This window comes from Zea mays, chromosome 3 (assembly GCF_902167145.1).
Source record: "Zea mays cultivar B73 chromosome 3, Zm-B73-REFERENCE-NAM-5.0, whole genome shotgun sequence".
Classification (NCBI taxonomy): domain Eukaryota; kingdom Viridiplantae; phylum Streptophyta; class Magnoliopsida; order Poales; family Poaceae; genus Zea; species Zea mays.
Window position 1 is genome coordinate 8,277,759 of NC_050098.1, and position 13,971 is coordinate 8,291,729.

The window sequence follows — 13,971 nt, forward strand, 5'->3', positions numbered from 1 at the left end:
TGGTCAATAATATTGTACGAAGGCAAAATTTGCTCGTAGAGGTCCTTCAAGTACGCTATTTGCCGTTGGACACTATAGATATGTGTATTTAACAAAAACACTACTTAAGTGGGTTAATTTGCTAATAGATTATGATTGAATAAATTTTAATACACAAAGAGTTTATGTTTTCAAAGGCAATTAATATAGAAGAAATATTGCTTTATTTTTGCCCAATGATGATTTTATATTATATTATACTATAATATTTACATAATGTGTTAAAATATTATTTAATATTAAAATTATGTATCTTATTATTCTAATATTATACATGTTTGATGAACCTTTTCGTTCAATATCTATTTTCCTGTTGCAACGCACAGGCTCACAACTAGTTCTATGGGAAAAAGTACTCTTTTGGTCCTCTTAAGTGTTGTGCGAATCTATTTTTGTGTCTGCTGCACAAAACCAGGTACAACTACTAGTTTTTTAACTTTCAAAACCGTCTGATTTTGATCCCTCAGACGATTTTGCAGGCAGTTTCGCCTAGGTGGCATCCTATGTGGCGTTGTGAAGAGGCTGACAAGTGGGTCCTATCAATTTTTTTAACTAAATATCTGGTCCTTGTTGACTGATAGAACTATTCATTACAATTTTACTTTTGAACACTTTTGCTAGTTTGGTATGTATTTTGAACTAAAATTTAAATTCGAATTCTGCTCTCAGAACTTCAAAGGTCTAAGAGCTGAATTCGAATTTAAATTTAGTCAATATTCCTAGAAAATTCACCAAATATTTTATATTTGAATTCAAATTTAAATTTTAATTCAAAATATAGAAAATACATGAGTTTTAATTAACTAATCTCACTCCTTAGCCACCCCTATATGAGTAAGACGTTCAAACATAAAATGCAGTGTCATTTCTTTATGACTGGATCACTATCAATTTTTATGCAATAGTGATTGTATTTTTATTGTTTATTTCAGGGATTCGTAAAGAAATGAAATTATCTGGTCAAACCCTTATACTTTGTAAGGTGACTCACTTATTAAGGAGGTGGGGGGCTTTGCCCTTGTGCTAAAAAAAATCTGGTGAAACCCTTCTCTGATCTGAGTCCGAAAAAATCATGCTCGGGATCATTTTTCTGGCACTAAACTGACTACAAAACAATGACAATAACAGTAAAAAATCGTGTAATATTCAAGGAAAAGGCAAACGAATCGATCCCAATAACACAGATAGGAACGGACGATCCATAGAATCAGGAATGAATCAAATTATCATACCACGTTAATCACTTGTTTCATAGACTAGCTTAAAACCCGTGCGATGCACGGGACCGATAGACGAAAACATGTAACTAATTATTTTAAGCTTATCAACATAATGTATAATTACTTTGTCATATACTAATGCTGTTCAGATAAAAAATCACATGCATTTGGGGCTAGTTGATTTAAATGCTGAAAAGCCATCACCAATAGGATTTTGAATATGATCATTGTCAATATCAATCAACAAAACTTTCTCCTGATTTACTTGCATTAAATTGACAAAGACGCCCTGCTCCTCCAAAAGAACAAAAAAGAACATACAGAACGTGAAGGGAGAGAGGACTCTTCTTGTTAGCATTATTACTAGGATGGCAGGCGCGCTTCGCCGCGCCCGTATAATTCTACATTTTTTGGACTTGATTATCTCATATCAACAATGTATTGTGTAATTTTTTTTTATTGTTGTTAAATGACACTAATTAAGAGTCTTAAATATAATATAATATACAACAATATTTGCATGAACACTATGTAGACACAAATCTATAAAAGTTAATTTCATTAAGTAACCAAGAAAAGTGGAAAGTTAACTTATACATCAACATTATTCGAATGAACACTATGAAGTCCTCTATCTGTCCCACCATGTGAAAATATACAGTTAATATAGTTAATGGTTGCAACACAACATAGGAACTATCCAAAAATGTCACATAAATGGTCTAAACTTTTTACTGATTTTCGAATAGTGAAGCATTATCACTGCTAAACTTCTCTAAGCATTATCCAACACAGGAACACAAGCCTGATGCATTAAAGCCTTTTCTAGCACCAAAACATTAGCTTGAACACTGTTACAAACAATGAAAGGTATGCTTGTTAGAGATGGGGAATGCAATATATATTGGGACTTGCTCTTTGTGCTCTGAAATTGTGTATTCATTCACCGTCAAACCATATTGTGCCTATTTTAAGTTTTTTTTTGTTGTTGTGGACAATAGGCTGCTCGTATGGTCCAAACATTTCTAAAATAGTACTCTATCCGATCTAAAACACATGTTGACGATTAGCTCAAATCTAAACTAACCGGCGACATGTATTTCAGACCAGAGGCTTACAAATGATATGCCTTACATTGAAATAGATACAGGTACCCAGGGTAACATAAGTCGAACTTACCTCTGTTGCTTTAAGTTTTTTGCCAACCTAGCAAAGCGTTGAAGCTCAAAATTGTCGTTTTATCACTCCTCAGTTACTTTCTGGAACCACAGCAAATGATTGATTTAGGAACAAAAAGTGGCAATAAAAAAATATCACAAACACTTATCTTCCGATCATCTTCAATTGAAGTAGTCATCTTCTCAATTTGATCGATCTGCTGTAGCGTTCACAAGATAAGAAAAGTCAATTCAAGAATGGAAGTAAAAGTATTCCCCAACAGGTTGACTTATAAATGCAATTTGTGAGTTTGAGGGTGAAAATAAATCTATTCCCCAAAGTATTGATTTATAAATGCAATGTTAAACGTTACCATTCACTCATGGAGGGAAAATGTTGATTGAACTTCTTATACCCTGAAAAGGTTATATATAACTGACAAACTGTAAAAATAGTTGCACATTAAGTCTCGAATAATCGATGGACCTTGCTTTTTACCAACCTATTATGTAAAGATCATACAAAGGCAAAATTAGCATCTGAATAAATTGCAATTGACATTCCATAAAACAGATGGGTAGCCCTTCTCAAATGCCTGAATGGTCATTTTTCCACATCAGTTGGAAAAAAATTCTCCCAAAGTTTAATTAGCATGAAAACAGTACATACATTAATGAGGGATTAACGGAGTAAATTAACCGGCTAGTAAGAATTTAATTCAAATTTTCATTATTTTTTAACATACAATAGGAAAAATGTAAAACCTAAATGTTACATGATCTGTTGAACTTTGAACCTGGAAAAAGTAATTTTTGATGTTTGGACCATGTGGTTATCCTGTGCGAGTATAGACTTTTTTTAATCAAAACTGACATCAACATGCAAAACCAAGGTACTGAAGAATAATATACTTGTGTATCGTCGCGGTTGCATTGTCCTCCACGTGAAGATCAATAAGCGCCTGCATCGCTGCATCAACTTGCATCTCAAGGTCAGTGAGCACTTGCATCGACTTGCATTTGAAGATTAGTGAGAAAGAATAATAATTTTGAAATCAAATAAGTCAAATATTGCATTCATAGGTGTCCCGAATTTTTGTTTAAGAATTTTACAGCTGATTGTAAAAGGATCAGAGAAACTTGAGCTCGCCCACACATCAAGAGGCGTAGAAAAGAGAGACTTTTGCTCGTCGTCCTTGACAACCGATGGAACAATACTTCTTTCGTGAAGTTCTTGGACTTAGTGTATTCATTCAGATTCATTTATGTTTTTCAGCAGCTGAAGACTTCTTTTCTGCTATGATTGATTGATGGGGCTGTGTCTTCACCCAGTTCTGCCTGTGGCTTGGGCTATTTTATCTTCCTCTGCGCATTATGTTTTTCGGCTCACTTTCGAGCTTGTATCCCCGGTATTGTAATAACATTATTCAGACTCTGTAACTATTTGAAGTAATGAATGTGGTTAGTAGCCTCCTGGGACTAGTAATTATATCACATTTGAGTCCCAAAGGATCGGGACGCTTCAGGTGGTATCGGAGCCTATAGGACTGGCCGTAGACCACAACCCTGACCTTAAAAGTTGCCTTAACAAGAAAACACCTCTTACCTCCAAGAAACACTCTTTCCCCTTTTCCCCGATATTAATAGACCTTTCCTTTCGTCTACCAGATGGAAAACCCCTGGGTGATTAGGACTTCCTATTGCTCAGAGGAGGAAGGCTTTCCTCACCTTCTTCGAAGCTGCGCACTGCGCTTGGGGATCCGCAAGAAGCCCGAATATGTCTGGAAAGAGTACCGTGAAAATGGAATGGAAAAGTGCTCTATGGGGGTCTACTTGGGAGAAAGCCGGAACTACCCAAACCACCCTCCTTTCCAAATTACCTTCATCGGGCACCGCTTCCCAGACACATGCCAGAGCGTTGCTCGAAAAGCCCTCAAACAACTATGCCAAAACTATAGCCGAGAGACCTTTGAAACTCCCCTCCGATATTTCCCACCCAGCAACAAAAACACCCCAACCTGGAAGAAAAGACTCCAGGCTCTGTCAGGAGGAGATTCCATAGAAGATGATCCCACTATCGTCTACATGGCCGGATACCTCCACACCCCCGACAACCACTACGATGAGCTCTCCTCCCATTGTACCCACCTAAACTCCCGAGTGGAAAGCCTAGAGCAGCAAGTCAAAGAGCTTACGCAAGAGAAGGTATCCCTCCAGGAGAGTCTCAGCATAGTGGAAGGCGAGGAAGCCAACACCCGTGAGGCCTATCGGACCTTGAAGATAGACTTTGACAAGAAGCTAAAGGCACTCGCCCCCAAAAAGAAGATCCAGAAGAAGACCACTAACCAAGGATGACAGACAGAGAAGAAGAAGGCCCCTCTAGCCCTACCTCCCCCTAGAATCGATGACTGGTCCGACGAAGAAGATGTATCCCTAGCTAGCCTCGATGATCTTCTCAAGGCATTTGGGGACACCTTAGACAAGGAACTCGCTAGCACCTCGAAGAACGCCCTCGTGTAGTCTTCCCCTGTAGTAGTCTTATGCTTGTAATGTGATGGTGTGATGAATAAAATAACTTGGTTGAGAACAATTTGCATGTGCATGATAGTGACTCTCTTCCCTGGCAGATGGCTTCGGATAAAACCACGCCTACCGCCTCAGGGATTGGAGCAGGTTTCCCCCGAAGAGCTGAAGGGGAAGTCGTTAGAGAGGAAAGTGAAACCCACCTCCCCGCACCTCCACCCCTACCCTTAGACCTAGCCCAAGTTCTAGCAAATCAGACCCGACTCATCGAGGTCCTCACTCGAAATCTGAAAAATCAACGGCCAAATGGTGGAAGACCGCAAGACAGAATGAGAGACTTCCTGAGACTCAAACCTCCCACGTTCGCCGGATCAAGCAACCCTCTCGATGCAGACGATTGGATGCGCACGATCAAAAGGAAGCTGGAAGCCATTGGTTGCCCAGAAAACCAGCGTGTTCAACTGGCTGCCCACCAACTCTCTGGTACTGAGGAGAAAATTCAAAAGATATGTACCTATGGTTCAAATATTTAGAACAGAAAATCTGAGAATAAGATGAGAAAATCTGAGATCAATAACAGCAATGAAATCATTAGTTACCTGAGGTTCAAATATTTAGAATAGAAGGTATGGGCTTTAAGCGGTTCAGCCCAAGCTTATGAAGCAGACCTTCAGTCTTGAAACCTTCAAGAGCATATTGAGCATAATTTGGGAATATATAGCGAAGTAGGCGAATGACTTCCTCCCTGGTGTACGTGTCAAGTAAAGGGTCCTTAACACCTTTGAAGCTTGCCTTACAAATATCGTTGATCAACTTGTTTTCAATGGAATGCATGCAACCAATTCGCATAGTATCCACCAAAGCTGACCCTATCGGATGCAGAACTGAGGGGGGTCGATATGGCAATATGTTCAAAGAAGGATTGTTATGATACTGCCCAGCAATTGGCTTCCCTTTAACCAATTTGGAATGTACCCCAAGAAAATTGGATAACATGAAGTGACCCTGGCAAGTAAAGATAACATCTTGGTCATAATATGCCACATTTAGATGTGCACAGATTGAACATGCTTCAGTTCCTTGATTCCTCATCAACATCTCATGACGAACGAGACGGTGAGTGTGAATGCATAGATTAGAGAACTCTTCATCTGAGAGAAATGCTGGATGGTATATGGCATCATGCAACTTATGGGCAGGATTTTTCAAGGTCTCAAAAAGCGAATCCCGATGCTCAGGTAGACTTGAGATACTACATGACAACTCCTTCTGCAGAACCATCTCCATAAAATCTTCAAAGAGAGACTCTTGTAAAGGAGAGCTTGAAGAATCTTCTGAAGGAGAACTTGTGGACAAAGATAAATTTTTCAAGCACAGCATGTTCAGTCCATTAATAACTTCTAAGTTATCATAACTAAGAAGGCCCTTCAGTGAAATCTTTCTTGATTTTGCAAACTCTATCTGAATTAGTCCTGTCCAAAGCACATGCCTGTTGTCATCTAACATCTGATACTTTCTGTCAGCCAGCACAGTTGTTATCAATCTTTGTGTTGGAATAAGTTCCATGACAGGCCTTGCTTTGAACCAATCCTCCAGCGGGGTACAGTGTCGAGCAGGTCTCCCAAGGTGAGTCCTTGCCTTTTTTTCGTTGACGGGTTGTAATTTCTCTGTCCCTGTGCGCATCCTTCAGAGCCGAGGAGCAACCCTAATACCCTATCCTGTCACATTGAAGCTGAGGAGGAGTCGCCGCCCTGTCACCAGAAGCAGAGGAGCCGCCGCCCTGTCACCCAGAAGAACCGAGCAGACACAGAGGTACTCTCTTCATTCTGCTTGTATTCTGGAATGACGAAAATGAAATTAAAAAATTTTGTGTGGTAAACACCATCTCTTCCTCCATTCTGCTTGTATTATGTAATGACGAGAATGAAATTAAAAAAATTTGTGTGGTAAACACCACGGTTACACAATGAGTTAGCCCTTGTTATGATATCATTCTTTTAGTTTAGCAGTTTTCTGTTAATATGGAAGATTTATTGTTGTCCCTGCTTTTGTAAATTTTGTACGTTTTTGGATGATGTCCCTATATTGGTTCTTTTTAATGAAGTTGTATATTAGTCTGATGGATAGCTTATTGCAGAAAATGGGCCTTTTTGCAATTGTGAGGGCGTCGAGGCGGTTTACTAGGAGGTTCAGTACAGTCAGTTGTGACTCCTATACCTTAATGTGTGTTTTTTATCCTTATTACTCATAATTTGCATTTAAATCTTCTTTTTACTTATTAATGTATAACTATCATATATGCAGCGGCCGCAGCATGAATATTGGCATCCCTGCTCGACACTGTACCCCGCTGGAGGATTGGTTCAAAGCAAGGCCTGTCATGGAACTTATTCCAACACAAAGATTGATAACAACTATGCTGGCTGACAGAAAGTATCAGATGTTAGATGACAACAGGCATGTGCTTTGGACAGGACTAATTCAGATAGAGTTTGCAAAATCAAGAAAGATTTCACTGAAGGGCCTTCTTAGTTATGATAACTTAGGAGTTATTAATGGACTGAACATGCTGTGCTTGAAAAATTTATCTTTGTCCACAAGTTCTCCTTCAGAAGATTCTTCAAGCTCTCCTTTACAAGAGTCTCTCTTTGAAGATTTTATGGAGATGGTTCTGCAGAAGGAGTTGTCATGTAGTATCTCAAGTCTACCTGAGTATCGGGATTCGCTTTTTGAGACCTTGAAAAATCCTGCCCATAAGTTGCATGATGCCATATACCATTCAGCATTTCTCTCAGATGAAGAGTTCTCTAATCTATGCATTCACATTCACCGTCTCGTTCGTCATGAGATGTTGATGAGGAATCAAGGAACTGAATCATGTTCAATCTGTGCACATCTAAATGTGGCATATTATGACCAAGATGTTATCTTTACTTGCCAGGGTCACTTCATGTTATCCAATTTTCTTGGGGTACATTCCAAATTGGTTAAAGGGAAGCCAATTGCTGGGCAGTATCATAGCAATCCTTCTTTGAACATATTGCCATATCGACCCCACTCAGTTCTGCATCCGATAGGGTCAGCTTTGGTGGATACTATGCGAATTGGTTGCATGCATTCCATTGAAAACAAGTTGATCAACGATATTTGTAAGGCAAGCTTCAAAGGTGTTAAGGACCCTTTACTTGACACGTACACCAGGAAGGAAGTCATTCGCCTACTTCGCTATACATTCCCAAATTATGCTCAATATGCTCTTGAAGGTTTCAAGACTGAAGGTCTGCTTCATAAGCTTGGGCTGAACCGCTTAAAGCCCATACCTTCTATTCTAAATATTTGAACCTCAGGTAACTAATGATTTCATTGCTGTTATTGATCTCAGATTTTCTCATCTTATTCTCAGATTTTCTGTTCTAAATATTTGAACCATAGGTACATATCTTTTGAATTTTCTCCTCAGTACCAGAGAGTTGGTGGGCAGCCAGTTGAACACGCTGGTTTTCTGGGCAACCAATAGCTTCCAGCTTCCTTTTGATCGTGCGCATCCAATCGTCTGCATCGAGAGGGTTGCTTGATCCGGCGAACGTGGGAGGTTTGAGTCTCAGGAAGTCCCCCATTCTGTCTTGCGGTCTTCCACCATTTGGCCGTTGATTTTTCAGATTTCGAGTGAGGACCTCGATGAGTCGGGTCTGATTGGCTAGAACTTGGGCTAGGTCTAAGGGTAGGGGTGGAGGTGCGGGGAGGTGGGTTTCACTTTCCTCTCTAACGACTTCCCCTTCAGCTCTTCGGGGGAAACCTGCTCCAATCCCTGAGGCGGTAGGCGTGGTTTTATCCGAAGCCATCTGCCAGGGAAGAGAGTCACTATCATGCACATGCAAATTGTTCTCAACCAAGTTATTTTATTCATCACACCATCACATTACAAGCATAAGACTACTACAGGGGAAGACTACACGAGGGCGTTCTTCGAGGTGCTAGCGAGTTCCTTGTCTAAGGTGTCCCCAAATGCCTTGAGAAGATCATCGAGGCTGGCTAGGGATACATCTTCTTCGTCGGACCAGTCATCGATTCTGGGGGGAGGTAGGGCTAGAGGGGCCTTCTTCTTCTCTGTCTGTCATCCTTGGTTAGTGGTCTTCTTCTGGATCTTCTTTTTGGGGGCGAGTGCCTTTAGCTTCTTGTCAAAGTCTATCTTCAAGGTCCGATAGGCCTCACGGGTGTTGGCTTCCTCGCCTTCCACTATGCTGAGACTCTCCTGGAGGGATACCTTCTCTTGCGTAAGCTCTTTGACTTGCTGCTCTAGGCTTTCCACTCGGGAGTTTAGGTGGGTACAATGGGAGGAGAGCTCATCGTAGTGGTTGTCGAGGGTGTGGAGGTATTCGGCCATGTAGACGATAGTGGGATCATCTTCTATGGAATCTCCTCCTGACAGAGCCTGGAGTCTTTTCTTCCAGGTTGGGGTGTTTTTGTTGCTGGGTGGGAAATATCGGAGGGGAGTTTCAAAGGTCTCTCGGCTATAGTTTTGGCATAGTTGTTTGAGGGCTTTTCGAGCAACGCTCTGGCATGTGTCTGGGAAGCGGTGCCCGATGAAGGTAATTTGGAAAGGAGGGTGGTTTGGGTAGTTCCGGCTTTCTCCCAAGTAGACCGCCATAGAGCACTTTTCCATTCCATTTTCACGGTACTCTTTCCAGACATATTCGGGCTTCTTGCGGATCCCCAAGCGCAGTGCGCAGCTTCGAAGAAGGTGAGGAAAGCCTTCCTCCTCTGAGCAATAGGAAGTCCTAATCACCCAGGGGTTTTCCATCTGGTAGACGAAAGGAAAGGTCTATTAATATCGGGGAAAAGGGGAAAGAGTGTTTCTTGGAGGTAAGAGGTGTTTTCTTGTTAAGGCAACTTTTAAGGTCAGGGTTGTGGTCTACGGCCAGTCCTATAGGCTCCGATACCACCTGAAGCGTCCCGATCCTTTGGGACTCAAATGTGATATAATTACTAGTCCCAGGAGGCTAGTAACCACATTCATTACTTCAAATAGTTACAGAGTCTGAATAATGTTATTACAATACCGGGGATACAAGCTCGAAAGTGAGCCGAAAAACATAATGCGCAGAGGAAGATAAAATAGCCCAAGCCACAGGCAGAACTGGGTGAAGACGCAGCCCCATCAATCAAGCATAGCAGAAAAGAAGTCTTCAGCTGCTGAAAAACATAAATGAATCTGAGTGAATACACTAGGTTGGGGGATAGAGAGGGAGATGGGCTTCACCTTGGGTGTATGGAGATGGGCCACGGTTGACACCCCGCACGAGTTGGCATCGAAGAGGAAACCGCGCCCTGACTGGTCCATGCAGAAAACTTTGCAGTCCGAAAACGGGAAGCAATCCAACTTCCATTCTTTGCTTTCAAATGACGCTGAAGATCGGAAGCTCATTACCGGCGTGGGGAGCCGAATGATATCCAACGCGCGGGGCCGCACCATGTAGTCTTCTTGTCCTGCTGCGGACTCCAATCGATCTCCGTTTGGTATTGGCGCTGGCGTTGAGTTAAAGATGCGACCCAGGCCGATGCGGTGCAGCGACTTGACGCCAGGGGAGTGGTTGGCCGCGATCAGATTCAGAAACCGCCGAGAGAGACCCGTCGTCGATTTGAAGGTCCGAGACATATTGAACTACACAGTAAAAACCAGTGGGGGTGCATTATAGTTACGAAAACTGAAGAGTAACGGGCAATTATTGAGAGGCAATCCATCCCCTCGACTAAAGAGATTACTAACTAGCACCAAGATTCAGCACGATCAAGGAAGAAAGTATGTATACCTCTCGCAGCTAGCAGCAAACAGATCGCTGGAATCCCTTCTTCCGCCAATCAAGCGAGAAACGTTTCAGCCTGCAGCAGTGCCTTCAATCCCGGAGAAAACCCTAACAAATACTGCCAGAAAGAAGGATTAGAGGAAGAAAAGGAGTCGGCTTTGGATCAAACAGGATGAAGGTACTGCAGATCCGCATGGCGGCGGGGAGATTCTGATGAGTTCTTGTATCTAAGTCAAGCCGTCAAGGTCATCTATTTATAGAGTATATGTTCGTCGCGCTCTATTTGGGCCGTGACAAGGAGACGTAATCTTCCGTCTGTGGGCTTCTCAAAATAGGCCTCGAAATGGTTATGCAGTTGCTTAGGTCCGTCAATCTCTTTACTCCTTTAAAGCGTCACTTGTCGTCCCGTCGTGCGTCCCAGTGCGAAGCGCGCGTCCACCCGCCAACTGACGCCACCACGCGACCGGTTTTACTCCTGACCCGGTGCCAGTCCACCCACGTTCCCACGCAACCGGTTTCTCCTGAACCGGTGCCAGACCACCTGATCCGATTTTAATGCACACTCTGACAATAGGGCCTGCCAACCAGATTTCACGCTTTCCACACCCCCCACCTCACTCGAATTCACTCGGTTATGGCAATTTTTTAATCGGATCTTGCCGCTCTCACAACGCCTCACGTCCCTCTTTATTCTTTACATATATTTTGTTTCACTATAAATTACATACGATGTTCCTTTTCTTTTCGGTTTTGTTCATTTGCCTTTGGTGAGAACTCTTCTATTTGTCACATACATCCCCTATTATATTCATCTACTAAACCCTTCACCGTTATATGTTATGTTGAAATTGTGTTCATCGCCGTCTTCATTGCAGCGGGTTGAAGCGTCATGAAAGTTATGGTCTGTTGAAGCTACCTTCACCAGGAAGTCGTCTAGCCCTGTAAGGCCTTGTTCGGTTACATGGGATATAATCCCACCATGGATTTAATTCGGGTATGGATTGGGTGAATCCATATCTCACACCCAATCCCATGGTGGGATTAAATCCATCAACAAATCAATGCAACTTTCAAAGCTAGTTATTCTTTTGATCCATGGATTCTAATGTAAACTTGTGCAATATCTCATGGATTTGTTCCATACCTAATGGGCTATGGATAGAATCCATGTCTTCCATAGTTTAAAAAATTCTCAAACCTTTGGGTTATATTCCATGATGGGTTTAACCGAATAAAAAAAATTAACTAGTCATGGATTATTTTGGGGCATGGATTGAGGCATGGATTTAATTCCAATCCATGCTAATCCAGAGCGGGATTGGTGTAAACGAACAAAGCCTAAAGAGGCAATTTTCCAAACAAGTGTTAGTAATTACAATTCTACATAGATTGACAGCATGCTTAGTTAATTAACAATAGTTTAATAGACTTTTTTAGTCTTGACCTTGTTTCACTCTTAGACTGCACAACATTCATTTAGAATAGGGATCTTGGTTTTGCTAATTTCTTAGCGTGCATGTTTATTAGCAGTAGCAGATAATGCTTAACATTACTTAGGAAATGATTAATAAACAGCATTATAGCAGTAGCAGGTATGATATTGTTTAACCAGATAATAACATGTATGCTTTTGTGCGAATGCCGAATGGCATGGCTTGTTTGTTTGATTGGGGATGATGCTTGGGTAGATGGATGATAGGCAAGGGTATATTACATGTTAATTATTTAGTCAATAGCAGGTATACCCATTCATCAAATAATAGTGCGTTCTTAAAGGCAGGCTAATAGACATAATTAAAATGGTAGTCGAAACTAATATTCGACATGACAAAACATATGGTAAAAAAACTTATATCTCATTCTTGAAACAAACAACCGGTGAAACTGATATTGTTTTATTTTACTGATCATTAAACAATAGAGAAACCGGTGAAGTAAATAGAGCATAAAACTTATATCGTGGAGAGTAAGTACACTTTACCATGCTCATCTCCTTGATCCATCTCCCATTGGCTTCCCCCTCATCCCAACCGCCCCAGCCTGAAATCAAATGAAATTACTCAAGATGTGGTGATGTGTATAGCGAAGCATGCGATTGTAGAGCACAAACTTTATTTAGCTCTGCTGCCCGGCCAATGATGAAGATAGGTTGACAGACCTGAAATTCTCGGATTGGAACACATGTTCCATCGCGGCAAAGCAGAACAGCGTCCCCGACTTATCCTTGTTCTACAGATCACTGCAATAATAAGAAAACTAAACATAAACCGTTGATAAGAGAGAGTAAACTGAATCGTAGATAAGGGAGAGTATACGGTACCGCAGACAGGGGAGAGTGCTAATCCACTTGATCGATCCGCCGTTGACTCTTCTGGATCTCCCGCATTGGGAAGCTGGGATCCCCAACGTCTCTCGTGTGCATCCAACTCATGAAGCGGATCCTCTCGGCCTCCCTTGCTCCCACCTCACGTAGGCACACGGCTCAATCTCGGCATCCCGTATGAGCTCGAGCTGCGCGCCCCCCGTCTCGAACAGCGGGATCATAGCGTTCTCCGGCGCGAGCCCAATGACCACCTCGCTCGCCCGCCTCACAGTCGCCGCCACCAAATCCGCCCTATACCACTCCGGAAATATCGGAAGCGAATGAAGCTAGGGTTAGGGCATGCCGAAATTTTCATTTATATATGCGATTTCGGTAAATCGTGGCCATTCAATCGAAATGGATGGCGAAGATAAATTGGGCCAGCTCCTGGGACGTCTGTGGGCTACGAGCCCATGCGGGGGGGGGGGGGGGGGGGGGGGGCGCAGGCAGCTTTAGTGGACCAGGCAAAATTCGGTATGAATTTGTAAGTTTATTCGGCCCCCACTGGTCATTTGTTCTTCAATTACGTCACCACAAAATTTGTTTCAAATTTATCGTTGATGCGTTGTGTCATGTTGTTCCATGCTTCTTTTGTCCAACCATTTTGGGCACGATATCTTGGTGAATTGTACTCCTTCAGTAAGCTCACAAAAAAACAAGTTCTTGTTTCATTCCATTCTGCCCTCATTTCTATTCTTCCTACAAACAAATAGCAATCAACGAATTGTTAAAAACCTAATGTAGCCACTGGAGCAAACAATCAAATCTCAAACCTAACAAATCTAAACTGAAATCTAAACTAATCAAATCTGAAACCTAGAGCAGTCACAAACTAATCCAAACTGAAACCTAAACAAATCCAATTT

General features: G+C 41.9%; 2 protein-coding genes and 1 pseudogene across 4 annotated transcripts in view; 1 reads left to right on the top strand and 2 right to left on the bottom strand.

Moving 5' to 3' along the window:
- LOC103649654 (LOC100272535-like pseudogene) overlaps positions 1 to 13,971 on the bottom strand; it is a 43,175-nt pseudogene that overhangs the window by 28,463 nt on the left and 741 nt on the right. Inside the window, exons 2-10 of the transcript NR_156758.2 lie at positions 13,064 to 13,804; positions 12,902 to 12,982; positions 12,725 to 12,783; positions 10,750 to 10,861; positions 10,200 to 10,601; positions 3,329 to 3,386; positions 2,920 to 3,012; positions 2,791 to 2,833; positions 2,439 to 2,634 (exon numbers count right to left, since the gene is read on the bottom strand). The product of NR_156758.2 is annotated as a protein-like pseudogene (transcript). The remainder of the gene's footprint in view (positions 1 to 2,438; positions 2,635 to 2,790; positions 2,834 to 2,919; positions 3,013 to 3,328; positions 3,387 to 10,199; positions 10,602 to 10,749; positions 10,862 to 12,724; positions 12,784 to 12,901; positions 12,983 to 13,063; positions 13,805 to 13,971) is intronic.
- Positions 5,294 to 7,123, bottom strand: LOC118476628 (uncharacterized). Of its 2 annotated transcripts, XM_035966141.1 has the most exons (3): positions 6,677 to 7,123; positions 5,539 to 6,628; positions 5,294 to 5,453 (listed from the first exon to the last, which is right to left on the bottom strand). In XM_035966141.1, the coding sequence occupies exon 2, from the start codon at positions 6,620 to 6,622 to the stop codon at positions 5,546 to 5,548; it is 1,077 nt and encodes a 358-aa protein (XP_035822034.1). In that variant the 5' UTR covers positions 6,623 to 6,628; positions 6,677 to 7,123; the 3' UTR covers positions 5,294 to 5,453; positions 5,539 to 5,545. The 2 variants fall into 2 exon arrangements, with proteins under 2 accessions (XP_035822034.1, XP_035822033.1); XM_035966140.1 differs by having other exon boundaries at positions 5,539 to 7,123.
- On the top strand, positions 7,206 to 8,439 carry LOC118476629 (uncharacterized). The gene is made up of 2 exons (XM_035966142.1): positions 7,206 to 8,286; positions 8,372 to 8,439. The coding sequence occupies exon 1, from the start codon at positions 7,221 to 7,223 to the stop codon at positions 8,277 to 8,279; it is 1,059 nt and encodes a 352-aa protein (XP_035822035.1). The 5' UTR covers positions 7,206 to 7,220; the 3' UTR covers positions 8,280 to 8,286; positions 8,372 to 8,439.

Excerpts from the sequence above, each read along its gene's own strand:
- LOC118476628 (XM_035966141.1), bottom strand. The coding sequence starts at position 6,622 with ATGCGCACAGGGACAGAGAAATTACAACCCGTCAACGAAAAAAAGGCA.
- LOC118476629 (XM_035966142.1), top strand. The coding sequence starts at position 7,221 with ATGTATAACTATCATATATGCAGCGGCCGCAGCATGAATATTGGCATC.